Source organism: Nerophis lumbriciformis, linkage group LG21 (assembly GCF_033978685.3).
Source record: "Nerophis lumbriciformis linkage group LG21, RoL_Nlum_v2.1, whole genome shotgun sequence".
NCBI classification, from domain to species: domain Eukaryota; kingdom Metazoa; phylum Chordata; class Actinopteri; order Syngnathiformes; family Syngnathidae; genus Nerophis; species Nerophis lumbriciformis.
The window spans coordinates 40,649,557-40,676,763 of NC_084568.2; the positions used below are offsets into that span (position 1 = coordinate 40,649,557).

The following is a 27,207-nucleotide window of genomic DNA, read 5'->3' on the forward strand; positions in this document are numbered from 1 at the left end:
GGAAAACTACTGCAGTTAACTGTAAACTAAAGCAAGTACCAGGAAAACTACAGCAGTTAACTGTAAATTAGGTCAAGTACCAGAACAACTAATACAGTTAACTGTAAACTAGGTCAACTGCAGGACAACTACACCAATTAACCTTAAACTAGGTCAAGTACCAGGAAAACTACAGTAGTTAACTGTAAACTAGGTCAAGTATCAAGACAACTACACCAGTTAAGTGTAAACTAGGTCAAGTACTGAGACAACTACAGCAGTTAACTGTAAACTAGGTCAAGTAACAAGAAAACTACAGCAGTTAACTGTAAACTAGGTCAAATACAGAGACAACTACACCAGTTAACTGTAAACTAGGTCAACTGCAGGACAACTACACTAGTTAAGTGTAAACTAGGTCAAGTACCAGGAAAACTACAGCAGTTAACTGTAAACTAGGTCAAGTATCAAGACAACTACACCAGTTAACTGTAAATCAGGTCAAGTACCAGGAAAACTACAGCAGTTAACTGTAAACTAGGTCAATTACTGTGACAACTACAACAGTTAACTGTAAACTAGGTCAAGGTCTGAGACAACTACACCAATTGACTGTAAACTAGGTCAAATACAGAGACAACTACACCAGTTAACTGTAAACTAGGTCAAGTACCAGGAAAACTACAGCAGTTAACTGTAAACTAGGTCAAGTACTGAGACAACTACAACAGTTAACTGTAATCTAGGTCAAGTACTGAGACAACTACAGCAGTTAACTGTAAACTAGGTCAAGTAACAAGACAACTACAGCAGTTAACTGTAAACTAGGTCAAGTATCGAGACAACTACACCAGTTAACTGTAAATCAGGTCAAGTACCAGGAAAACTACAACAGTTAACTGTAAACTAGGTCAAATACAGAGACAACTACAACAGTTAACTGTAAACTAGGTCAAGTACAGAGACAACTACAACAGTTAACTGTAAACTAGGTCAAATACAGAGACAACTACAACAGTTAACTGTAAACTAGGTCAAGTACTGAGACAACTACAGCGGTTAGCTGTAAACTAGGTCAAGTACTGAGACAACTACAACAGTTAACTGTAAACTAGGTCAAGTACTGAGACAACTACAACAGTTAACTGTAAACTAGGTCAAGTACTGAGACAACTACAACAGTTAACTGTAAACTAGGTCAAATACAGAGACAACTACAACAGTTAACTGTAAACTAGGTCAAGTACTGAGACAACTACAGCGGTTAGCTGTAAACTAGGTCAAGTACTGAGACAACTACAACAGTTAACTGTAAACTAGGTCAAGTACTGATACAACTACACCAGTTAACTGTAAACTAGGTCAAGTACCAGGAAAACTACAACAGTTAACTGTAAACTGTGTAAAAAAAAAATATATAACAATGATTGTAAAAGCAAAATAAAGTTTGACTTTTCCTTTCTTGTCTCGATGCTTTTAGAATCGGTGAAATATTCTTTCTTCATCATGATTGGATGTGGAGCAGAAAAGACGGTAGCCACGCCCCTTGTGAGCACACACCGTGGTCTTAGTGGCGACACCTTCACCTTCCCTACCAAGTTCACCATGTAAGATCGAAGACATGATTATTGGATAATAGGATTATTATTCACACTACTTTGATATTTCAGGTCTGACGTCTGCAGTGATTTTTGCATTGACATTGACATCTATTACCTGGCAAGTACTCAAATGTTTGTAATAGACACTTTATTATTTACTGTATGTACAAAGAAGTACGCTATTTCCAAGAGGCTTTTTATTTGGAGTGTTCTGTAAAAAAGGTTTTTCATCCAGCTTCTTGGAATTTTCCTTTTCTATTTCTGATGAATGCTTGGATGAAGCGTTGACTTTTCCACCTTTCAGGTTCAAAAAGTGGAGATGAGTGGTGACAAGAAAAAGAAAAGCAGCAAGTCAAAGGTATGATAAGAATATTGCAGTACATTATAGATGGTACAATAAAACAAGTGATTGTATTTCCAAGCATGTTAATCAAGTCCATCGTTTGTGTATGTTGCGTATACCGGTCGGTATCAGTATAGTACCATACCTGCCAACTACTCCGGTTTTCCCGTAATTAGTACGGTTTTCATCAACCTATTCCGGGTTACGGTTGCAGTGATAAAACATACGGTTTTTCATTAATTACATTTTTTTTTTTTTTTAAGTTTTATTCACGAAATCGCGTAACAACAATCACAATCGACACTGCTTCCCGTAACTTCCTATCGAGCCATTCCGAATGCCATGCGCGAGGCTATTTATAGCACCGCTGCCAAGCACGAGGCACCAGTTGCCATTGTTTCCAAACGAGCGAACGATCATGGAATCAGCCGGAGAAAAATCGCAAACGAGTCTTAAACCGAAAAGAAAACTGCAGTCATTCCGTGAAGAATATTCAAAAGCCTATCCGGGAATAATTATCCGTTCCAAAAAGGGTGAAAACTACGCGAATTGCACCTTGTGCAGACAAGATTTTTCGATCGGACACGGAGGAATTAGCGATGTAAAAGACCACGTTGGGTAGGGCTGGGCGATAAAACAATAACAATATATATCGCGATAGACATGTGATCAATATCAATAGAAAATGGGGTCGATAGAACGTTCGATAATTTCACTGAGTTCTGTTAGAAAAAAAAATAGGAAGAACTGCCCAGCCGGAACCACACGGCATTCTGGGGGGTGTAGACAGAGGAAGGGCTTTGGCCTCTCAACCTATCACGGCCGAGCCTGAACCGCAAGGCATTCTGGGAAATGCTAACAGGAAAAGAAAAAAAAAAGCAACAACGGCGAGCTGATGACGAGGAGTGAAACAAAACGGGAAAATATGGCGTCACATTAGTGCCAAAAATCCGAGCGCATAAAAACTGTTATCGCGCGCTGATTCTCCACTTAGTGTGCGCGCGCGACACCCTTTTGCGAGAAGACAACAAATACCATAATCACATCTTTCAGCCAGAACTGGTCCACCAGCAATAACATCCAACCATAACATTATTTTATATTTTCACTTCTTCTTGAACATTTGATTTCTAATTTATGGAATTTCTTTTGATTCAGCCATAAAATTAATGAAATAATCTTTGAATTTTGTTTTTAAAATGTTAAAAATAGCCTTTTAATAATGTATTCTGAAACAGTTTAAAACAATCAGAGAACTGACTAACACTGACCCTACACAACTATGTTGCACAATTAAGTCTTTTTTTTTTTAAAGCGAAATAGGTAATTTCAACAGGTACAGCATCCTATGTCATATGTACATGTAATAAGATTTGTAACAAGGCAAACCATTTGTAAATTGGTCGAAAATTAGAGCAAGTTATGGTAATGTAATTAGTACATGTACCATTGACATCAATGTAATGATTGAGGCTAGCTGTCCGAGGTAAGATGGCTACAACGTTGCTACGCTGGAGAATGATTGGTCATATGAAAAATGCTCAGAGCCAATCAGAAAGGAGGGGCCGTCTAAGCATACCCGCCCCCAAAGTGCCAAAAAGAAACATGACAGCGCGAGGAGAGATGCCAGGACTACACAGAGAGCGCACAGACCGAGACGGCGCGCGCACAGAAAGGCACCGCGCGCGCGCAAAAAGGCACCACGTGTGCGCAAAAGGGTGTCGCGCAGGTCCTGGACCTACCGGGGCCTGCGGCCCCTGGACCCTGGCTACTAGGTTTTTCTGATTTCAAAAGTTGGCAGGTATGTAGTACTGCCATACTAATGAATCATATTCGGTACTATACCGTCTCTGAAAAGTACCGGTCCGCCCGCGCCCCCTTCGCCGTCATGTCGTGTCATTGCTGGTTTTACGAGCAGAGGAGCGTGTTCGGCAGCGCGCACACACAGAGTACTTACAAGTAGACACAGTGTTTAGACAGAAAAGGGAGAACGGAAGCATTTTGGCTTAAAAAGTAAAGATAAAAGTGAAGTTATAAAACTGAAACACCCTCAGGAAGAGGTGCTTTAAGACATGGCTAGGTAGCTATCAGCTAAAGTCCATCCACAGTCGGCAGTGTTTTAGCTACTTCTAAATCACTAATCCTCGCCTCCATGGCGACAAATAAAGTAAGTTTCTTACAAGTATCATTATCACTGGAGGACGAGGCATAGCTAAACATGCTTCACTACTAGAGATGCGCGGTTTGCGGACACAACCGCGGAGTCCGCGGATTATCCGCGGGTCGGGCGGTTGAAATAAAAAAAAATTTGATTTTATCCGCGGGTCGGGTCGGGTCGGGCGGTTGAAATTAAAAAAAATTAGATTTTAAATAGATTCAGGCGTTTGGCAGTTAAACCAATTCGGAAATATATATACATAGTTAAATGTTGTTACCCACATACGAAAAACGAGCAGGCACCTGCAGCATATGCCACAACAGAAGAAGAAAAAAAAAAGAGATGGCAACGCCGCCAGCAAACGTGGTACGCGACAAACTAAAAAAGGGAATACTAAAGACCAGGGGGAAAAAAGGCCAGAAAAGTTCAGGGTGGACTCGTTTTTATGAGGTTGTAAATCAGGATGATAGTAATGCTGGCTACGTGATTTGCAAGAGCTGCGACGCTGTTTATGTCTACGACAGTCACAAAACCGGGACATCTAACATGGCGCATCACATTTGTGCAAAACCCCGAACCTCCACAAACACCCTGAGCATGAGCAGTTTTGTCCGCCGTGATCCCAGAAGAGTGCCACAGGATGTTAAAACAAGATAGAACGCAGCTGCCTGCAGCAGTTTGAGTGGCGCGAGCGCGCTTGGAGGTGCGCTCAGCGCGGCTCCCAGATGATTGCGCACTGGTGTGCGTCTGGGCCGTGACAGCGTGGCACGCATTGAATGTCTCTGCTGCATTGGATCAGTCTCCTTTCTTTAACAGGCAAAAGCTTTATAACCTCACTAATGCCTTGCATCGTCTATATTAGATATATAACAACGGGCGGATGGCGGGCGGGTGCGGTTTTGATTAAATGTTAGTTCGGGTGGATGGCGGATGGTTGACGACTTTTGTGATGCGGTTGCGGATGAAATAATTGCCTATCCGCGCATCTCTATTCACTACACACCGTAGGAGGATACAATAGCTCACCGCCGTCACAATGTAAACAAACGCCATGGGTGGATCTACACCTGACATCCACTGTCATGATACCAAGTACAGTAGCATATCTAGTCGATACTACTACGATTATGTCGATGTTTTTTGGCATCACAACATCTTCTTTCGCTTTTAAAAAATGTATATTATGTTTATAAAGTCAGTAAATACGTCCCTGGACACACGAGGACTTTGAATATGACCAATGTATGATCCTGTAACTACTTGGTATCGGATTGATACCCAAATTTGTGGTATCATCCAAAACTAATGTAAAGTATCAAAGAAGAGCTGCGATGAGGTGGCGACTTGTCCAGGGTGTACCCCGCCTACCGCCCGAATGCAGCTGAGATTGGCTCCAGCGACCCCAAAAGGGAAAAGCGGTAGAAAATGGATGGATGGATCAAAGAAGAGAAGAATAAGTGATTATTACGGTACATTTTAACAGACGTGTAGATAGAACATGTTAAAAGAGAAAATAAGCAGATATTAACAGTGAATGAACAAGTGGATTAATAATCAATTTTTACAGTTTGTCCCTCATAATGTGTACAAAATAATAGGTGTATAAATGACACATTATGTTACTGCATACGTCAGCAGACTAATTAGGAGTCATTGTTTGTTTAATTACTACTAAAAGACAAGATGTCTTGTATGTTTACTATTTAATTGTATCGTTACAAACTTGCAATAATAAACATATGTTTAATGTACCGTAAGATTTTTTGTTAAAAATAAAGCCAATAATGCAATTTTATTGTGGTCCCCTTTATTTAGAAAAGTATCAAAGTATTTTGGTACCGGTACCAAAATATTGGTATCGGGACAACACTAGTTGCAGTATTTATCAGACAACTTTTAGCTCAGTGTGCACAGTCTAAGTCAGGGGCGTCCAAACATTTTGACCTGGGGGCCTCATTGGAATAAAAACATTTGGTCGAGGGCCGAAAGCCGACTGCATGTAAAGTATTTATACATATACATACATATATATATATATATATATATATATATATATATATATTTATTTATTTATTTATATATATATATGTATATATATATATATATGTATAGAAACTATATATATATACACACACACATATATACGTATATGTATATCTCTGTCTATATATATATATATATATTTATATATATATATATCTTCCTTGTTTACTTCCGTGACAACCTCCTTAGAGTTTTGTAACAATCAGAAATATCAAGCAGCTGTATTGTGCCAAACATGGATAAGTGTGGAGTGTTTTGCATTTGTCCCATCATGCCTTTGTAAAGGTTTTAAATGGGTGCAATTTAGATTGTTTTTTTATGGTGCATGGATATTTTGTGCTGACATTTTCTTCTTTGCACCATGACGAGGGAAGGTTGTTTGCATTGGGTCATATAAGTAAAAAATGCTGCACATGTGTGCATTCAATGCATAATTAAATGTAATTGACCGGAATTATTCATAGTGTCCTCTTGATGGCAAAAAAGCAGCATGAAAATTGTCAGACTATTAAAATGTATGCATTAAGATCTTTTATGAAACTCATGGCGTCTCGCCGGCCAAATTGCCTGCGGGTCGTAGTTTGGACACCCCTGGTCTGAAACGATTCCACAGATATTTACTGTACTTTGGCTGTCTGCTGCTCCAGTAGTAACACTAGTAATACTACCTACTGTATCCTCCAGCTTTTTTACCATTCCAAGCAAATTCATCAATCATTCTCTTCATTTTCAGGCAATAACCCCAAAGAGATTTCTGGCCATCACAGTAAGTTTTTTTTGACAATTACTTTTCCGTACACTGTCAACCCTCCCAATTTTTCCGGGAGACTCCCGAATTTCAGTGCCCCTCCCGAAAATCTCCCGGGGCAACCATTCTCCCGATTTTCACCCGGACAACAATATTAAGGGCATGCCGTGATGGCACTGCCTTTAGCGTCCTCTACAACCTGTCGACGCGTCCGCTTTTCCACCATACAAACAGCGTACCGGCCCAGTCACATGTTGTATGCGGCTTCTACATACACACGAAAGTGATTGCAAGACATACTTGATCAACAGCCATACAGGTCACACTGAGGGTGGCCGTATAAACAACTTTAACATTGTTACAAATATGCACCATACTGTGAACCCACACCAAACAAGAATGACAAACACATTTCGCAGCGTAACACAACAGAACAAATACCCAGAACCCCACATCTGCGGTCCCTTCCAAGGTTTCTTGTTGTCATCCCATTGGGTTGAGTTTTTCCTTGCTCTGATGTGGAATCTGAGCCGAGGATGTGGTTGTGGCTTGTGCAGCCCTTTGAGACACTGGTGATTTAGGGCTATATAAGTAAACATTGATTGATTGATGTTCAAACTGTGTGTAATGTTACAGTGGCCAAAAATAATGAATATACTTGCTTAATACAACCTCTTCCTTGGTTTTAATGAATACTTAAGCCTACTACGCGACATTATTTTAAAGTGGGTCTTTAAGATGGGTGTACTGCTCTAGAGATAACCTCTCTGTGTTTAGTGGCATGTTCATCCACTGAATGGCAACAAAAACATGTTTAAGGTGTATTTGTCAATCAAATCAATAATCAGCTGACACATGCACATGTCTTTTGTTTTCCAGAAAAGCAGCCAAACACCAGGTATGTCCAACAAATGAAGGAAATGCAAAATATTCTTCTATACACCGAGATTTATTTGTTTTCATTCTTATTTAATCACTTCAACTATTTTGTTTTCTATTCATTTGTTTTCATTTATCTTCTTAGTAATTTATTTATTGTAATCATTTTTTAACCTGATTACATCTGCTGTATTTTTTACTCCCATTTGATTCATTATCTTGTCAAAACTACTACGATTATGTCGATAATTTTTTGGCATCACAACATCTTCTTTCGTTTAAAAAAAAAGTATATTATGTTTATAAACTCGGTAAATACGTCCCTGGACACATGAGGACTTTGAATATGACCAATGTATGATCCTGTAACTACTTGGTATCGGATTGATACCCAAATTTTGTGGTATCATCCAAAATTAATGTAAAGTATTAAAGAAGAGAAGAATAAGTGTAGTGTAGATAGAACATGTTAAAAGAGAAAATAAGCAGATATTAACAGTAAAAGAACAAGTCGATTAATAATCTATTTTTACAGTTTGTCCCTCATAATGTGTACAAAATAATAGGTGTATAAATGACACAATATGTTACTGCATACGTCAGCAGACTAATTAGGAGTCTTTGTTTACTTACTACTAAAAGACAAGTTGTCTTGTATGTTTACTATTTTATTGTATCGTTACCAGTGTTGGTTTAGTTACTGAAAACCAGTAACTAGTTACAGTTACTAGTTACTTTATTTCAAAAGTAACTCAGTTACTTACACCAAAAAGTAATGCGTTACTGTGAAAAGCAACTATTTAGTTACTTCTTCTACTTTTTGTTTTTAAAGCTCCCATTATCATTATCATTTCAGTACTGTTATTGCACTGGAGAATAATACAATGTGTTGATCAACTTGACATACATTTGCATCACTGAACTCTGCTAAGTGGCCTAGTGGAGTGTCCGCCCTGAGATCGGTAGGTCGTGAGTTCAAACCCCGGCCGAGTCAAACCAAAGACTATAAAAATGGGACCCATTACCTCCCTGCTTGGCACTCAGCATCAAGGGTTGGAATTGGGGGTTAAATCACCAAAAATGATTCCCGGGCGCGGCCACCGCTGCAGCCCACTGCTCCCCTCACCTCCCAGGGGGTGATCAAGGGTGATGGGTCAAATGCAGAGAGTAATTTCGCCACACCTAGTGTGTGTGTGACAATCATTGGTACTTTAACTTTAACTTTAACTTTAAGCAATGTGCTCTACATACAACACACAAAGACAAAGATATGTTTCAAAGGGCCAATTTATTTCAGGCCAGAACAAATTGACAAAACTATTTTAAATAGCTGCAACATAACATACATAAGTAACAAACAGCATAATAACACTAACACTAACCACGTTAAACCCAGGTTCCAAACTAACAAAGGTCTTAACTCATTCTCTTTCTATGCCACATCAATGTGAAATGCACTCCCAACAGGTGTAAAAGAAAGGGCATTTCTATCCTCCTTCAAAACCGCACTAAAAGAACACCTCCAGGCAACTACAACCCTAAACTAACACCCTCCCTTCCACATAATACCTCTTCGGATTGTAAATAATCAAATGTAGACATTTGTTCTTATACTTTCTGATCTCTCTCTCTGTGTCCACTACTTGCTGTACATATCCTACCAAGTCAGTCCTACACTGTTTCACTGTCCATTTCTCTGATGATGCAATTGTTGATGACTGAAGTGTTGATATCAACCAAACCTAACCCCCCCGTCCACATCCCACACCCCGGATTGTAAATAATGTAAATAATTCAATGTATATACCCTGATGATTATCTTGTGTGATGACTGTATTATGATGATAGTATATATCTGTATCATGAATCAGTGGACCCCGACTTAAACAAGTTAAAAAACTTATTTGGGTGTTACCATTTAGTGGTCAAATGTACGGAATCTACTAATAAAAGTTTCAATCAATCAACAACATAGCTGTAAAGCTGGCTTCGCCTAAGGAAGGCACACGTGACATACACAGAGCCTAACCAGGCAGATTTGAATTGTTGTTTTGGGCAGGAGACGGGATCTTTGATCCAAGACACAACTTACATTTAACTAAAATGTTCTTTTCTTTGTGCTCGACAAAAGAAAAGAAGTGAGAATATCTCATACTTGCCAACCCTCCCGAATTTCACTGCCTCTCCCCGGGACAACCATTCTCCCAAATTTCTCCCGATTTCCAGCCGGACTTAAGGCACGCCCCCTCCCGGTCCGTGCGGATCTGAGTGGGGACAGCCTGTCGTCACGTCCGCTTGGCCAACCAAAAAGTAACCACAGAACACTACAGGTAAAAGCCAGTAAATTAGAATATTTTGAAAAACTTGATTTATTTCAGTAATTGCATTCAAAAGGTGTAACTTGTACATTATATTTATTCATTGCACACAGACTGATGCATTCAAATGTTTATTTCATTTAATTTTGATGATTTGAAGTGGCAACAAATGATCTCAGGAAACAGAGTGGACCAACACCAGCAGATGACATGGCACCCCAAACCATCACTGATGGTGGAAACTTTACACTAGACTTCAGGCAACGTGGATCCTGTGCCTCTCCTGTCTTCCTCCAGACTCTGGGACCTCGATTTCCAAAGGAAATGCAAAATTTGCATGGTTGGGTGATGGTTTGGGGTGCCATGTCATCTGCTGGTGTCGGTCCACTCTGTTTCCTGAGATCCAGGGTCAACGCAGCCGTCTACCAGCAAGTTTTAGAGCACTTCATGCTTCCTGCTGCTGACCTGCTCTATGGAGATGGAGATTTCAAGTTCCAACAGGACTTGGCGCCTGCACACAGCGCAAAATCTACCCGTGCCTGGTTTACGGACCATGGTATTTCTGTTCTAAATTGGCCCGCCAACTCCCCTGACCTTAGCCCCATAGAAAATCTGTGGGGTATTGTGAAAAGGAAGATGCAGAATGCCAGACCCAAAAACGCAGAAGAGTTGAAGGCCACTATCAGAGCAACCTGGGCTCTCATAACACCTGAGCAGTGCCAGAAACTCATCGACTCCATGCCACGCCGCATTAACGCAGTAATTGAGGCAAAAGGAGCTCCAACCAAGTATTGAGTATTGTACATGCTCATATTTTTCATTTTCATACTTTTCAGTTGGCCAACATTTCTAAAAATCCCTTTTTTGTATTAGCCTTAAGTAATATTCTAATTTTGTGACACACGGAATTTTGGATTTTCATTTGTTGCCACTTCAAATCATCAAAATTAAATGAAATAAACATTTGAATGCGTCAGTCTGTGTGCAATGAATAAATATAATGTACAAGTTACACCTTTTGAATGCAATTACTGAAATAAATCAAGTTTTTCAAAATATTCTAATTTACTGGCTTTTACCTGTATACCGTATAGTCGTATCGTGTTCTGTGGTTACTTTTTGGTTGGTCGTATAGTGTTCTGTGGTTACTTTTTGGTTGGCCAACGGTTTACGTTGTATTGTTTACGTTATTTGTGACTGATGAAAGCAAATTGTTTCTTCCTAGTTGTTGCCAGTCCAGGAGGTCCTAACGCCGTTCGAAGCAGCAACTTTGTCCTGGTTGGATCTCACAAGCTCACACTTTCTTCCATTGGGAAGAGCAAGTTTCCCTTAGAGAAGGTAATGCAGCCTTTCTTCTTCCATATTTGTCCCGCTCTCAAGTATCTTTGACACAATACATACCTGCCAACTACTCCGGTTTTCCCGTAATTAGTACGGTTTTCATCAACCTATTCCGGGTTACGGTTGCAGTGATAAAAAATACGGTTTTTCATTAATTAAAAAAAATTTTTTTTTTTAAAGTTTTATTCACGAAATCGCGTAACAACAATGACATTCGACCTGCTTCCCGTAACTTCCTATCGAGCCATTCCGAATGCCATGCGCGAGGCTATTTATAGCACCGCTGCCAAGCACGAGGCACCTGTTGCCATTGTTTCCAAACGAGCGAACGATCATGGAATCAGCCGGAGAAAAATCGCATACGAGTCTTAAACCGAAAAGAAAACTGCAGTCATTCCGTGAAGAATATTCAAAAGCCTATCCAGGAATAATTATCCGTTCCAAAAAGGGTGAAAACTACTCGAATTGCACCTTGTGCAGACAAGATTTTTCGATCGGACACGGAGGAATTAGCGATGTAAAAGACCACGTTGGGACAAAAAAACACAAGTCTAATGCCGTTGCTAGCGATACAAGTGGAAAACTTTCAACGTTTTTCGGATTTTAGCCACAAAAAGGTAATGACACCAATGTTATCTATTGGAATTGTTTAGTACTGTTATACTGTTAAAAGTGTTTATACTATTTATGCTTTCAAGAAATCTTGTTAAATGTTGACAGCATAACTACCAAAATACAGAAGTATGTCCTTAATATTTTTGCAGTGCTATTTCTGTTGAAAAGTTCAAATGATTACATTAGAGATGTGATGTGCCACTTTTCAAGTGTCTGATGGCTTAAATTAATTTTCATTAATTTTTCATATTTTGAATTCTTTTGAAAGGCTTACAAAAAAAGCTACATTTGAATTGTTATTCCATGCTATTGACAGGACTATTAATTTTAATGAAGTTAGCTTACCATGTTTACAGTATGATAATTGTGATAGAAATGTGAATTTTAGGCACAGAATATTTTATACAATTGAACAAGGCAGTAGATTATACAAGCTTGGACAGAAAGTTAATAATGACACCAATTTCTTTTTTAATGGAATTGTTTAGTACTGTTTTACCATTTGTTTACTGTAAAAAGTGTTTATACTGTTTATACTTTCAATGAACAAATTGAAGTCTTGTGAAAGGTTGACAGGATAACTGGCATTAACTGTCAAAATAATTTCAAACTATTGAAGTTAGCTTACAGAATAAACATGTCAATCAACCCATATGATTTTTGCTGTAATATTTTTGTTTTGAAAAGTCACTGTGACTGATAGAAAAGTGATGGTTTTAGCAACATTTTAACCTGTCTGAATGCTAATAATCATTTTGCGTCGGGGGGGCGAAGCCTGAACCCCCCACCAGGACTTTGTCCTGGACCTACCGGGCCCTGCGGCCCCTGGACCCTGGCTACTAGGTTTTTCTGATTTCAAAAGTTGGCAGGTATGACAATAGCTCACAAGAACACTCCCAATGTTGTCACTAGCTCATGCTTCCTTCTAAATCCATTGAATAAATATTACAAGTCAAATTCCCTTACTACATTTTTCTATGAATTCTTGTAAAACAAGCAAAATACCACAAGCTTTAGCATAAAAATTGTTGCGAAAGTCTGACGTGAGGTTTTTGTCACAATATGCTAATAATAAACTCGATAAACGTCAGCGCTTCTGTGATTTTATATCAATTTAGGTTACATGTACATTGTTTCAAAAAGCACATTTACCATTTATACGCGTCTTTCACATTATGAGTAACATTTGTTTTCTATGTGAGGTACAAACCCCAAAAGCAGTGAAGTTGTCACGTTGTGTAAATGGTAAATAAAAAGAGAATACAACAAATCCTTTTCAACTTATATTCAAATGATATTTAACGTTCCAACTGGTAAACTTTATTTTTTGCAAATATTAGCTCATTTGGAATTTGATGCCTGCAAGATGTTTCAAAAAAGTTGGCACAGGTGGCAAAAAAGACTGAGAAAGTTGAGGAATGCTCATCAAAGACTTACCGTATTTTCCGCACCATAAGGCGCCCTGGGTTATAAGCCGCGCCTTCAATGAACGGCATATTTCAAAACTTTGTCCACCTATAAGCCGCCCCGTGTTGTAAGCCGCATCTAACTGCGCTAAAGGAATGTCAAAAAAACAGTCAGATAGGTCAGTCAAACTTTAATAATATATTAAAAACCAGCGTGATGTGGGCGCGCATGGAGTCGTATATCAACATGGACGGAGCTGCGTGAAAAAAGCCACCCGGCCTCTTCGCGTAAACTTAAACTTACCTTAACCACTCGCTCATCTTTTCTTCATCCATCCCTTCGAGTTAGCTTTTATGATGACGCCGGCTGGAAAGGTCTCTTTTGGCAAGGTCTTCCTTTTGAATATCACCATGGGTGGAAGTTTCTGGCCATTAGCATGGCAAGCTAGAACCACAGTGAAGGATGACTTCTCATTCCCTGTGGTGCGAATATTCACCGTACGTGCTCCCGTTGTATCCACAGTGCGGTTCACAGGAATATCAAAAGTCAGTGGAACCTCGTCCATGTTGATAATGTTCTCTGGCCGGATCTTTTTTTCAGCTATCTTGTTTTTACAATATGCACGGAAAGTAGCCAGCTTTTCTTGAAAGTCTTTAGGCAGTTGCTGTGAAATAGTAATCCGTGTGCGGATGGAGAGATTGCGTCTTTTCATGAACCGGAAACCTGTCGCTTAGTAGGAGCCATTTTGTGGTCTTTACAGATGTAAACACACAAAGGAAATGAAACGTACGGTAATATCCGCGCGCTTTTTCTTCTTCTACGCGGGCGGGTGGTTGCTTACAGTAGAAGAAGAAGCGCTTCCTGTTCTATGGGGGCGGGTGCTTACCTTGGCGGTTGCTTGCGTAGAAGAAGAAGCACTTCCTCTTCTACGGGGAAAAAAGATGGCGGCTGTTTACCGTAGTTGCGAGACCGAAACTTTATGAAAATGAATCTTAATATTAATCCATATATAAAGCGCACCGGGTTAAAAGCCGCACTGTCAGCTTTTGAGTAAATTTGTGGTTTTTAGGTGCGGCTAATAGTGCGGAAAATACGGTATGTGGAACATCCCACAGGTGATCAGGCTAATTGGGAACAGGTGGGTGCCATGATTGGGTATAAAAGCAGCTTCCATGAAATGCTCAGTCATTCACAAACAAGGATGGGGCGAGGGTCACCACTTTGTCAACAAATGCCTGAGCAAATTTTCCAACAGTCTAAGAACAACATTTCTCAACAAGCTATTGCAAGGAATTTAGGGATTTCACCATCTACGCTCTGTAATATCATCAAATTGTTCAGAGAATCTGGAGAAATCACTGCACGTAAGCGGCAATGCCCGTGACCTTCAATCACACAGGCGGTACTGCATCAAAAAGCGACTTCAGTGTGTAAAGGATATCACCACATGGGCTCAGGAACACTTCAGAAACCCACTGTCAGTAACCGCAGTTTGTCGCTACATCTGTAAGTGCAAGTTACAACTCTACTATGCAAAGCCAAAACCATTTATCAACAACACCCAGAAATGCTCCGCTGGGCCCGAGCTCATCTAAGATGGACTGATGCAAAGTGGAAAAGTGTTCTGTGGTCTGACGAGTCCACATTTCAAATTGTTTTTGGAAACTGTGGACGTGGTGTCCTCCGGACCAAAGTGGAAAAGAACCATCCGGACTGTTCTAGGCACAGAGTGTAAAAGGCAGCATGTGTGATGGTATGGGGGTGTATTAGTGCCCAAGGCATGGGTAACTTACACATCTGTGAAGGCGCCATTAATGCTGAAAGGTACATACAGGTTTTGGAGCAACATATGTTGCCATCAAAGCAACGTTACCATGGACGCCCCTGCTTATTTCAGCAAGACAATGCCAAGCCACGTGTTACATCAACGTGGCTTCATAGTAAAAGAGTGCGGGTACTAGACTGGCCTGCCTGTAGTCCAGACCTGTCTCCCATTGAAAATGTGTGGTGCATTATGAAGGCTAAAATATGAGAAGGGAGACTGTTGAACAACTTCAGCTGTACATCAAGCAAGAATGGGAAAGAATTCCACTTCAAAAATGTGTCTCCTCAGTTCCCAAACCTTTACTGAGTGTTGTTAAAAGGAAAGGCCATGTAACACAGTGGTAAAAATGCTTTTTTGCAATGTGTTGCTGCCATTAAATTCTAAGTTAATGATTATTTGCAAAAAAAAAAAGAAGTTTCTCAGTGTGAACATGAAATATCTTGTCTTTGCAGTCTATTCAATTGAATATAAGTTGAAAAGGATTTGTTGTATTCTCTTTTTATTTACCATTTACACAACGTGACAACTTCACTGGGTGGTGTATTTCATCACCAGCATTGAGTGGACATTTCTAATAATAGAGCAAATGATGGTGAAAGAGCAAATAAAAAAGGAATGCTTTTAATAAGCGAGTACATCTGTTTTATGTTCAAGGTGCCGTTCTTGTGTCCTCTGGAAGGACACGTCTACCTGAAGATGCAGTGTGAGGTTGGATGCAACGTGGAGGAAAAGGGCTTCCTGGTGAGTGCAAGCCCTGAAATGGTCTCCATTTATTTGAAAAAGTTGCAGAAGGTGACATCTGATACAAGACTTGGAACATGCTGTATGTTAGCAGTATCACTTTAGGAGGACAGATGTAACAAATAATTGCTATATTGGTTAGACTTTGTAAAAAACAGAGCAAATACGATGATTGGCGTTCAGGCTGTCAATCATGCTTCTCATGTGCACACACGTAAGGAATTTTACTTGTCCACACTTTTTTTTTTTTTACTTTAACTTTATTGTACATGTCCAAACTATACTTATACTCTCATTTACATGTCCAAACTTTTTAAAACTTAATTCTACATGTTCAAACTTCATTTATACTTTATTGCATTTTATTGTCTTGTCCTTATCCAATTTTAAAATGTTTTTATTTAACTTTATTTTACATGTCCAAAATTTATTTACACTTTATTGTACAAGTCCAAACTTTATTTATACTTTTTCTTTTACATTTCCAAACTTTTTTTAAAACTTTTATTTAACTTTATTTGACATGTTCTAACTTTATTTATACTTTATTTTACGTGTCTAAACTTTTGTTAAACTTTTATTTAGTCATATTTTCCATATCTAAACATTTTATTTTAAATGTTTAAAAACTTTTTTAAACTTTATTATACATTTCCAAACTTTTTTTAAACTTTTATTTAACTTTATTTTACATGTTCTAACTTTATTTATACTTTATTTTACAAGTCTAAACTTTTTATTTTCTTTATTTGACATGTCTTAACTTTATTTACACTTTATTGTACAAGTCCAAACTTTATTTATACTTTATTTTACATGTCCAAACTTAATTTATGCTTTCTATTTTACGTTTCCAAACTTTTTAAAAAACTTTTATTTAATTATATTTTATATGTTCTAACCAAACAGGTACGCTACCAATGAGGCACATTTTGTACGCAAATCAAGTAAAAATTAGACGCGGACACAAAGTCTGGCATAGTATTTAATACAATAATTCATTTTCAATGCCTGCGATGAGGTGGCGACTTGTCTAGGGTGTACCCCGCCTTCCGCCCGATTGTAGCTGAGATAGGCTCCAGCGCCCCCCGCGACCCCAAAGGGAATAAGCGGTAGAAAATGGATGGATGGATGGATGTTCTAACTTTATTTATACTTTCTTTTACATGTCTAAACTTGTTTTTAACTTTATTTTACATGTTCTAACTTTATTTATACTTTATCTTACGTGTCTAAACTTTTTTTAAACCTTATTTTACATGTCTTAACTTTATATATACCGGTACTTTATTTTATTTTGTCATATTTTCCATATCCAAACATTTTATTTTAACTTTATTTTACATGTCCTAACTTTTTAAAACTTTATTCTCCATGTCCAAACTTAATTTATGCTTTCTATTTTACGTTTCCAAACTTTTTAAAAAACTTTTAACTATATTTTATATGTTCTAACTTTATTTATACTTTCTTTTACGTGTCTAAACTTGTTTTTAACTTTATTTACACTATATTTTATTTAGTCATATTTTCCATGTCTAAACATTTTTAATTTTAACTTTATTTTAAATGTCCAAACTTTTCAAAACTGTATCCTACAAGCCCAAACTTTATTTATACTTATTTATTTTAATTAACATTTCCAAACTTCTTTTTAGTTCATTTGACTTTATTCTATATGACCATCCGTTTTTTTTATTAACTTAATTTTACTTTTATTTTACATGTTCTAACTATTTTACTTGTCCAAACTTTTTCTTAAAAACTTTATTTTACATGTCCAAAGTTAGTGAAGCGTACATACAATAAAGAATGGAGGCAACTTTGATACAATTTGTAAAATAAAGATGATAAAAACAATCAATGTGCCTGGAAAAAAACATTGCCACCTCAGCTTTGTGTTCTTGCTTACAAAACTAATTGCTGTCATAGCTAATAGAATAGCTCATTATTAATTCATATTTTTGCCAAGGGTCAGTAAAATTAAAATTAAAACTAACTATTTTTATTACATGAAGTCATTTACTGTCAATTCTGCTAATGTTTATCTCAGACTTCATTTCTCTTGCATTGACTCATTAATGCTGTTTTGTTCTTTTTGCAGACAATGTTTGAGGACGTTAGCGGTTTTGGAGCCTGGCACAGAAGATGGTGCGTCTTGTCAGGGTACTGCATCTCCTACTGGACGTACCCCGATGATGAAAAGCGCAAGGTAAACAAATATAATAATCATAATAATAATAACCCATAATACCCCGGTGATGAAATGCGCAAGGTAAACAAACCCTTCACTCTATAATAATAACCCATAATACTCCGGTGATAAAAGACGCACGGTAAACACACCCTTTACTTTATAATAATCATAATAATAATAACCCATAATACTCCGGTGATGAAATACACAAGGTTAACAAAGCAAAATGTACTCAAAATTACAATGTAAGAAAAATCCTAATTTAAATCACAACATGCTGGTTTACAAAAAGTATTGGAGTTGTTATAAAGTATACCGTATATTCCGCACTATTAGCCGCACCTAAAAACCACAAATTTACTCAAAAGCTGACAGTGCGGCTTATAACCCGGTGCGCTTTATATATGGATTAATATTAAGATTCATTTTCATAAAGTTTCGGTCTCGCAACTACGGTAAACAGCCGCCATCTTTTTTCCCCGTAGAAGAGGAAGCGCGTCTTCTTCTACGCCAAGCAACCGCCAAGGTAAGCACCCGCCCCCATAGAACAGGAAGCGCTTCTTCTTCTACTGTAAGCAACCACCCGCCCCCGTAGAAGAAGAAGAAGCGCGCGGATATTACGTTTCATTTCCTTTGTGTGTTTACATCTGTAAAGACCACAAAATGGCTCCTACTAAGCGACAGGTTTCCGGTTCATGAAAAGACGCAATCTCTCCATCCGCACACGGACTACTATTTCACAGCAACTGCCTAAAGACTTTCAAGAAAAGCTGGCTACTTTCCGTGCATATTGTAAAAACAAGATAGCTGAAAAAAAGATCCGGCCAGAGAACATTATCAACATGGACGAGGTTCCACTGACTTTTGATATTCCTGTGAACCGCACTGTGGATACAACGGGAGCACGTACGGTGAATATTCGCACCACAGGGAATGAGAAGTCATCCTTCACTGTGGTTCTAGCTTGCCATGCGAATGGCCAGAAACTTCCACCCATGGTGATATTCAAAAGGAAGACCTTGCCAAAAGAGACCTTTCCAGCCGGCGTCATCATAAAAGCTAACTCGAAGGGATGGATGAAGAAAAGATGAGCGAGTGGTTAAGGTAAGTTTAAGTTTACGCGAAGAGGCCGGGTGGCTTTTTTCACGCAGCTCCGTCCATGTTGATATACGACTCCATGCGCGCCCACATCACGCTGGTTTTTAATATATTATTAAAGTTTGACTGACCTATCTGACTGTTTTTTTGACATTCCTTTAGCGCAGTTAGATGCGGCTTATAACACGGGGCGGCTTATAGGTGGACAAAGTTTTGAAATATGCCGTTCATTGAAGGCGCGGCTTATAACCCAGGGCGGCTTATGGTGCGGAAAATACGGTACTTGTTGTTTGCAATAAATATTCACGTTGTTTTTAAAGTATACTTGTTGTACACAAAAAGTAATTTAGTTGTTTTAAAGTATACTTCTTTACAAAAAGTAATGTGGTTGTTTTAAAGTATACTTGTTTATGAAAAATATTGCAGTTGTTTTGAAGTATACTTGTTTACAAAAAGTAATGTGGTTGTTTTTAAGTATACACAAAAAGTAATGTAGTTGTTTTAAAGTATACTTGTTTATGAAAAATATTGTAGTTGTTTTGAAGTATACTTGTTTACAAAAAGTAATATGGTTGTTTTTAAAGTATACTTGTTTACTTCAAAACGACTACAATGTTTTAAAGTATACTTGTTAACAACCAAATTACTTTTTGTAAACAAGTATACTTTAAAACAACACAATACTTTTTGTAGACGACAAGTATACTTTAAAACAACCACATTACTTTTTGTAAACAACTATACTTCAAAACAACTGCAATATTTTTCATAAACAAGTATACTTTAAAACAATGTACGGTAAATATTTTTCATAAACAAGTATACTTTAAAACAACCACATTACCTTTTTGTAAACAGTATTGTAGTTTGAAACAACTGCAATACTTCTTGCATATTTTAAAGCTACAATACTTCTTGTGAACAACAAGTATGCTTTAAAACAACTACAATACTTTTTGTATATTTTAAAAGTATACTTTTTGTTCACCAGAAGTATTGTAGTTGTTTTAAAATATACAAGAAGTATTGCAGTTGTTTTCAAGTATACTTGTTGTTCACAAGAAGTATTGTTGTTGTTCTATAGTATACTTGTTAAGAAGTATTGTAGTTGCTTTCAAGTATACTTGTTTACAAAAAAGTATTGTAGTTGTTTTCAAGTATACTTGTTGTTCATAAGAAGTATTGTAGTTGTTTTAAAGTATACTTGTTGTTCACAAGAAGTATTGTAGTTGTTTTAAAATATACAATAAGTATTGTAGTTGTTTTCAAGTATACTTGTTGTTAAGAAATATTGTAGTTGTTTTCAAGTATACTTGTTAACAACCACATTACTTTTTGTAAACTACCATCGGTACTACACATGAAACCTACTTTAAAACAACTACAATATCTTTCATAAACAAGTATACTTTAAAACTTTTTTGTAAACAGTATTGTAGTTGTTTGAAACAACTACAATACTTCTTGCATATTTTAAAACTACAATACTTGTTGTGAACAACAAGTATACTTTAAAACAACTACAATACTTTTTGTATATTTAAAAGTATACTTGTTGTTCACAAGAAGTATTGTAGTTGTTTTAAAGTATACTGCTTGGTTTTGTTTTTCAGGTTTACATAGAAGTGAATACACTTTCATTATTATTATTATTATTATTATTATTATTATTATTATCAGTAGCTAAGTGAATACACTTTCATTATTATTATTATTATTATTATTATTATTATTATTATCAGTAGCTAAGCACACAATCCAGACATACTGTCTATAATAATCACTGAACAATAAAAAGCACATTTGTCAATACAAACAAATGATAGTTGCCCATTACTTACACATACAAAGTCTTCTAGGCAGAAGCGTGTTACAAAAGTATCCAGGAACAAACGTGTCCGCATCGTTCAACTTACTTTGTCGTGAACCCATTAACTTCATGAATTATTGTGGTGTCGCCAAAAAAAAACAAAAAAACATTCCACTTCTACTTAAAGACAGCATTCTAGACGGTTAATAATAATACCTGATTGGCTCATTTCACTTGATCAAAGCTCTTCTAACATTACACACTACTATGATTCCTGCTGATATCGTATCGGTTGACTCAAGGCTCCTGTATCAATAGTGAAAAAGTGGTATACCCCTACATGTCATGTGGATATTTAAATCCATGGGAATATTACAATTCAATTGATAATCAGGATTATTTATGAAAAACATTTGTGTTGTCTACCATGTTATGACCTGATATTGATTGTGTCAAAAGTACACAAAAACACCTTTTTTTTGGGTGCTTTTTCTCAGAATCCTATTGGTCGAATCAACCTGGTCAACTGCAGCAGTAAGAAGGTGGAAGCTGCCAAGCGAGAGTTCTGTGCTCGACCCAACACCCTTGAACTCACCACAGCTAGACCTCAGAGAGAAGACGACAAGGAGACTCTCGTCAGCCAGTGTACCAACACCATGTGTGTCACCACGTAAGTACTTTGTCTAGTACTACACCATGTGTGTCACCACGTAAGTACTTTGTCTAGTACTACACCATGTGTGTCACCACCTAAGTACTTTGTCTAGTACTACACCATGTGTGTCACCACCTAAGTACTTTGTCTAGTACTACACCATGTGTGTCACCACCTAAGTACTTTGTCTAGTACTACACCATGTGTGTCACCACGTAAGTACTTTGTCTAGTACTACACCATGTGTGTCACCACGTAAGTACTTTGTCTAGTACTACACCATGTGTGTCACCACGTATGTACTTTGTCTAGTACTACACCATGTGTGTCACCACGTAAGTACTTTGTCTAGTACTACACCATGTGTGTCACAACGTAAGTACTTTGTCTAGTACTACACCATGTGTGTCACCACGTAAGTCCTTTGTCTAGTACTACACCATGTGTGTCACCACCTAAGTACTTTGTCTAGTACTACACCATGTGTGTCACCACGTAAGTACTTTGTCTAGTACTACACCATGTGTGTCACCACGTAAGTACTTTGTCTAGTACTACACCATGTGTGTCACCACGTAAGTACTTTGTCTAGTACTACACCATGTGTGTCACCACGTAAGTACTTTGTCTAGTACTACACCATGTGTGTCACCACCTAAGTACTTTGTCTAGTACTACACCATGTGTGTCACCACGTAAGTACTTTGTCTAGTACTACACCATGTGTGTCACCACGTAAGTACTTTGTCTAGTACTACACCATGTGTGTCACCACGTAAGTACTTTGTCTAGTACTACACTATGTGTGTCACCACGTAAGTACTTTGTCTAGTACTACACCATGTGTGTCACCACCTAAGTACTTTGTCTAGTACTACACCATGTGTGTCAACACCTAAGTACTTTGTCTAGTACTACACCATGTGTGTCACCACCTAAGTACTTTGTCTAGTACTACACCATGTGTGTCACCACGTAAGTACTTTGTCTAGTACTACACCATGTGTGTCACCACGTAAGTACTTTGTCTAGTACTACACCATGTGTGTCACCACGTAAGTACTTTGTCTAGTACTACACCATGTGTGTCACCACGTATGTACTTTGTCTAGTACTACACCATGTGTGTCACCACGTAAGTACTTTGTCTAGTACTACACCATGTGTGTCACAACGTAAGTACTTTGTCTAGTACTACACCATGTGTGTCACCACGTAAGTCCTTTGTCTAGTACTACACTATGTGTGTCACCACCTAAGTACTTTGTCTAGTACTACACCATGTGTGTCACCACGTAAGTACTTTGTCTAGTACTACACCATGTGTGTCACCACGTAAGTACTTTGTCTAGTACTACACCATGTGTGTCACCACGTAAGTACTTTGTCTAGTACTACACCATGTGTGTCACCACTTAAGTCCTTTGTCTAATAGTACATCAATGTACACCATGTGTGTAACACCTAAGTACTTTGTCTTAGACCAAGTAATACTCCAATGTACACTACGTCTGTGACCTTCTAAGTACTTCTTCTTAGACCAAGTAATACTCCAATGTATACCATTTGTGGTACTACCTCAGTACTTTGTCTTAGACCTACTAATACTTCAATGTGCACTATGTGTGGAAATACCAAAGTACTACCTCTTGGACCTAGTAATACTTCAATGCACAATATGTGTGTGACCGCTTAAGTACTACCTCGTAGAACTAATAATACTAATAGTACTGATAGTATGTTTCGTGTGTAGTATTGATGGTATGTTTCGTGTGGAGTACCGATGGTATGTTTCGTGTGTAGTATCGATGGTATGTTCCGTGTGTAGTACCGATGGTATGTTCCGTGTGTAGTACCGATGGTGTGTTTAGTGTGTAGTACCGATGGTGTGTTTAGTGTGTAGTACTGAACGGCTGGTATGTTTTGTGTGCAGTACCGATGGTATGTTTCGTGTGTAGTACTGATGGTATGCTTCGTGTGTAGTACCGATGGTAGGTTTTGTGTGTAGTTCCGATGGTTTTTCTTTCGTGTGTAGTACTGATGGTATGTTTCGTGTGTAGTCCGATGGTATGTTTTGTGTGTATTACTGATGGTATGTTTAGTGTGTATTACCGATGGTATGTTTAGTGTGTAGTACCGATGGTGTGTTTAGTGTGTAGTACAGATGGTGTGTGTAGTGTGTAGTATACCGATGGTGTGTTTCGCGTGTAGTACCGAACCGATGGTATGTTTTGTGTGTAGTACCGATGGTATGCTTCGTGTGTAGTACCGATGGTATGTTTCGTGTGTAGTTCCAATAGTGTGTTTTGTATGTAGTTCCGATGGAATGTTTTGTGTGTAGTGCCGATGATATGTTTTGTGTGTAGTTCCGATGGTGTGTTTCGTGTGTAGTACTGATGGTGTGTTTCGTGTGTAGTACCGATGGTATGTTTCGTGTGTAGTACCGATGGTATGTTTCGTGTGTATTACTGATTGTATGTTTAGTGTGTATTACCGATGGTATGTTTAGTGTGTAGTACCGATGGTGTGTTTAGTGTGTAGTACCGATGGTGTGTTTAGTGTGTAGTACCGATGGTGTGTTTAGTGTGTAGTACCGATGGTGTTTTTTTAGTGTGTAGTACCGAACGTAGGTTTCATGTGTAGTACTGATGGTAGGTTTCATGTGTAGTACCGATGGTATATTTCGTGTGTAGTACTGATGGTATATTTCGTGTGTAGTACTGATGGTAGGTTTCATGTGTAGTACCGATGGTACTTTTCATGTGTAGTACCGATGGTATGTTTCATGTGTAGTATCGGTGGTATGTTTCATGTGTAGTACCGATGCTAGGTTTCGTGTGTAGTACCGATGGTATAATTCGTGTGTAGTACCGATGGTATGTTTTGTGTGTAGTGCCGATGGTATGTTTCGTGTGTAGTACCGATGGTGTGTTTAGTGTGTAGTACCGATGGTGTGTTTAGTGTGTAGTACCGATGGTGTGTTTTGTGTGTAGTACCGAACCGCTGGTATGTTTCGTGTGTAGTACTGATTGTAGGTAGGTTTCATGTGTGTAGTTCCGATGGTGTGTTTCGTGTGTAGTACCGATGGTATGTTTCGTGTGTAGTGCAGATGGAATGTTTTGTGTGTAGTGCCGATGGTATGTTTTGTGTGTAGTTCCGATGGTGTGTTTCGTGTGTAGTACTGATGGTATGTTTCGTGTGTAGTACAGATGGTATGTTTCGTGTGTATTACCGATGGTATGTTTAGTGTGTAGTATCGATGGTGTGTTTAGTGTGTAGTACCGATGGTGTGTTTAGTGTGTAGTACCGATGGTGTGTTTAGTGTGTAGTACCGATGGTGTGTTTAGTGTGTAGTACCGAACCGATGGTATGTTTCGTGTGTAGTACTGATTGTAGGTTTTATGTGTAGTACTGATGGTAGGTTTCATGTGTCGTACCGATGGTATGTTTCATGTGTAGTACCGGTGGTATGTTTTGTGTGTAGTGCCGATGGTATGTTTTGTGTGTAGTTCCGATGGTGTGTTTCGTGTGTAGTACTGATGGCATGTTTCGTGTGTAGTACCGATGGCATGTTTCGTGTGTAGTACCGATGGCATGTTTCGTGTGTATTACTGATTGTATGTTTAGTGTGTATTACCAATGGTATGTTCAGTGTGTAGTACCTATGGTATGTTTAGTGTGTAGTACCGATGGTGTGTTTAGTGTGTAGCACCGATGGTGTGTTTAGTGTGTAGTGCCGAACCGATGGTATGTTTTGTGTGTAGTACTGATTGTAGGTTTCATGTGTAGTACTGATGGTAGGTTTCATGTGTAGTACCGATGGTACTTTTCATGTGTAGTACCGATGGTACTTTTCATGTGTAGTACCGATGGTATATTTCATGTGTAGTACCGATGCTAGGTTTCGTGTGTAGTACCGATGCTAGGTTTCGTGTGTAGTACCGATGGTATGTTTCGTGTGTAGTACCGATGGTATGTTTCGTGTGTAGTACCGATGGTATGTTTAGTGGGTAGTACCGATGGTGTGTTTAGTGTGTAGTACCGATGGTGTGTTTAGTGTGTAGTACCGATGGTATGTTTTGTGTGTAGTTCCGATGGTGTGTTTAGTGTGTAGCACCGATGGTGTGTTTAGTGTGTAGTGCCGAACCGATGGTATGTTTTGTGTGTAGTATTGATTGTAGGTTTCATGTGTAGTACTGATGGTAGGTTTCATGTGTAGTACTGATGGTAGGTTTCATGTGAAGTACCGATGGTATATTTTGTGTGTAGTACTGATGGTAGGTTTCATGTGTAGTACCGATGGTACTTTTCATGTGTCGTACTAATGGTATGTTTCAGGTGTAGTACCGATGCTAGGTTTCGTGTGTAGTGCCGATGGTATGTTTCGTGTGTAGTGCCGATGGTATGTTTCGTGTGTAGTGCCGATGGTATGTTTCGTGTGTAGTGCCGATGGTATGTTTCGTGTGTAGTGCCAATGATACTTTTTTGGTAAAGTACCGATGGTTCTCCAGCGTAGTACCGATGGTACTTTTCATGTGTGATGGCACTTTTCCAGCGTAGTGCCAAAAGTACTTTCCAGTGTAGTACAGATAATACTTGAATGTGTAGTACCAATTGTACTTTTCTTGTGTAGTAGACAGACGACTGATGCAAATGTTGTGCTGTGTGGTGCAGAAACTGGCTGAGTGCAGACACCAAAGCTGAGAGGAATTCCTGGATGAGGAACATCAATCAGGTTCTAGTAGATCTGCGCATGTGGCGACCAGATGCTTGTTATGCTGGCGTGTGACATTACTGTAAATAAAAGCAAGGTATGCAATATCAAGTGCAATACTTGAATACACGCGCAGAGTAAAAGTAGTGCTAATGTATACTTTATGAAGATTATTGCAACTTTCCACTCCCTGCCTATAAAATAACATTGTTTACAGTCAAAATGTTACATATTTATTTCAATATTTCCACTTCATAAGATAGCAGCTTTGTTTTCCATTTTTCTTTTTGTGTTTTTCAAATAAACGAGACATGTTTCACTTCATGTTGACAATAAGAACATACTCACAAGACATGATGAACCATACTAATATTTCACTACAGCTTTTCTACGTATTTACACTATTTCAACTTGACTTTTAATTTTATAAGTGGGAGGTGTTTGGAGATTATACATATTTCTCGGTTGTTATAATCTGATTTGAAATGGTCTGTTAAAGCAGGATGTACGACTTTTTAAAATGTATTATTGAACATTTATACAATTTTCATGAGTTTTTTTTCTTCTGGCTAGCTTTTATCTTTACATTTACTTCTACTGCATACCAAATGTACTGCTACTGCATTATGTATATATATATATGTATATATATATATATATATATATATATATATACACTGCTTAAATTTGTCAGGTATTTTGTGTTTTCAGGAAACTTCATTAAATGCCTGCTTT

The 27,207-nt window shown here is 38.2% G+C and overlaps 1 protein-coding gene across 3 annotated transcripts in view; it reads left to right on the forward strand.

Annotated features, from left to right (window-relative positions):
* Positions 1–26,577, forward strand: part of anln (anillin, actin binding protein) — a 79,239-nt gene extending 52,662 nt beyond the window's left edge. For 2 of the 3 annotated variants that reach the window (XM_072915608.1, XM_072915609.1), the window contains exons 14-23: positions 1,460–1,586; positions 1,650–1,698; positions 1,885–1,938; positions 6,858–6,890; positions 7,752–7,770; positions 11,295–11,407; positions 15,912–15,998; positions 18,103–18,210; positions 21,601–21,773; positions 26,433–26,577. In XM_072915608.1, coding sequence (XP_072771709.1) covers positions 1,460–1,586; positions 1,650–1,698; positions 1,885–1,938; positions 6,858–6,890; positions 7,752–7,770; positions 11,295–11,407; positions 15,912–15,998; positions 18,103–18,210; positions 21,601–21,773; positions 26,433–26,547 — 878 coding nt within the window. In that variant the 3' untranslated portion in view covers positions 26,548–26,577. The remainder of the gene's footprint in view (positions 1–1,459; positions 1,587–1,649; positions 1,699–1,884; positions 1,939–6,857; positions 6,891–7,751; positions 7,771–11,294; positions 11,408–15,911; positions 15,999–18,102; positions 18,211–21,600; positions 21,774–26,432) is intronic. The other variant, XM_061982374.2, reaches the window with a different exon arrangement.
* The last annotated feature ends 630 nt before the right edge of the window (positions 26,578–27,207 follow it).